This window comes from Austrofundulus limnaeus, unplaced genomic scaffold (genome assembly GCF_001266775.1).
Source record: "Austrofundulus limnaeus strain Quisiro unplaced genomic scaffold, Austrofundulus_limnaeus-1.0 Scaffold334, whole genome shotgun sequence".
Classification (NCBI taxonomy): Eukaryota; Metazoa; Chordata; class Actinopteri; order Cyprinodontiformes; family Rivulidae; genus Austrofundulus; species Austrofundulus limnaeus.
This window is the reverse complement of record NW_013952736.1, coordinates 77,496-78,365: the sequence shown is the minus strand read 5'-3', so window position 1 is coordinate 78,365 and position 870 is coordinate 77,496. Positions and strand designations below refer to the sequence as shown.

The following is an 870-nucleotide window of genomic DNA, read 5'->3' as shown; positions in this document are numbered from 1 at the left end:
ATCGTTTGTTATTTTCACTTTACCCAAGTGATGAATAATGACCTAAGTATGAATAAGCATTTATTAAGCTGCCACTAACGCGTTTGACAGTCGAACAACACTGCGCATGTGCAAAAACACTGTCCTGACTCGCAAAACAAAGCAAGCAGAAATTAGGAAACACAAAACAGGAAGTGTAAACATTCTTCTAGCAAAATAAAACCCCCACGTGGCGCTCTTTTAAGAAAACTTCTGCAAATGTTGTCTAAAAGTAGCCCATAGATAGCAAGGTACTAAATAAATAACTTTAGATTTCAATAAATTAATAGCAAAAAAATGTAGTTTTAAAACTGCGTTGAAATTAGTTTTTAATTTCGTTCAAACGCAGCTTCCTGTTTACTGCTTTTATTTTGAAGGAAAACTAACCGGATGCGATTGATTACCCCCGAGGCCACTCGGCAGCTTGACAGVGCAGCTACCTCCGGCGGAATAACCTCGGGAGTTCCGTACAGTAGTTCTCGGCTAAAATAATGTGCGATATCCCGGCTTTTCAGTCTCCGAGGTGACCGAGAATCTGGCAGCGGTAGCCGGGATGGCGCTGGTCACCGTCCAGCGGTCTCCGACTCCGAGCACCACGTCCAGCCCCTGTGTTTCTGTGAGTATGATGTCAAGTGGACTGACATTTATTTTCTTTTTGTCACAGCAGCGGAACCGTTAGCCCCGGTGCTCAAGGTCCATGTACACATGGGAGGCTAACTTTATTAGCTGCTAGCATTTTATGCTAAAATTACTTACAGTCCCCGTGAGATGCTGGAAGTTTATTAGTTTTGAATATATGTGGTTTTGATACGGAATTGTTTTTTTTTTTTTTTTTTGTAGAATAATAAAATA

General features: G+C 41.1%; 1 protein-coding gene across 1 annotated transcript in view; it reads left to right on the top strand.

Moving 5' to 3' along the window:
- Positions 1-484: 484 nt before the first annotated feature.
- ssh2a (slingshot protein phosphatase 2a) overlaps positions 485-870 on the top strand; it is a gene marked incomplete at its 3' end in the record, with an annotated part of 36,299 nt that continues 35,913 nt past the window's right edge. Inside the window, 1 exon segment of the mRNA XM_014022534.1 lies at positions 485-634. Within this exon segment, the coding sequence (XP_013877988.1) occupies positions 572-634 (63 nt within the window).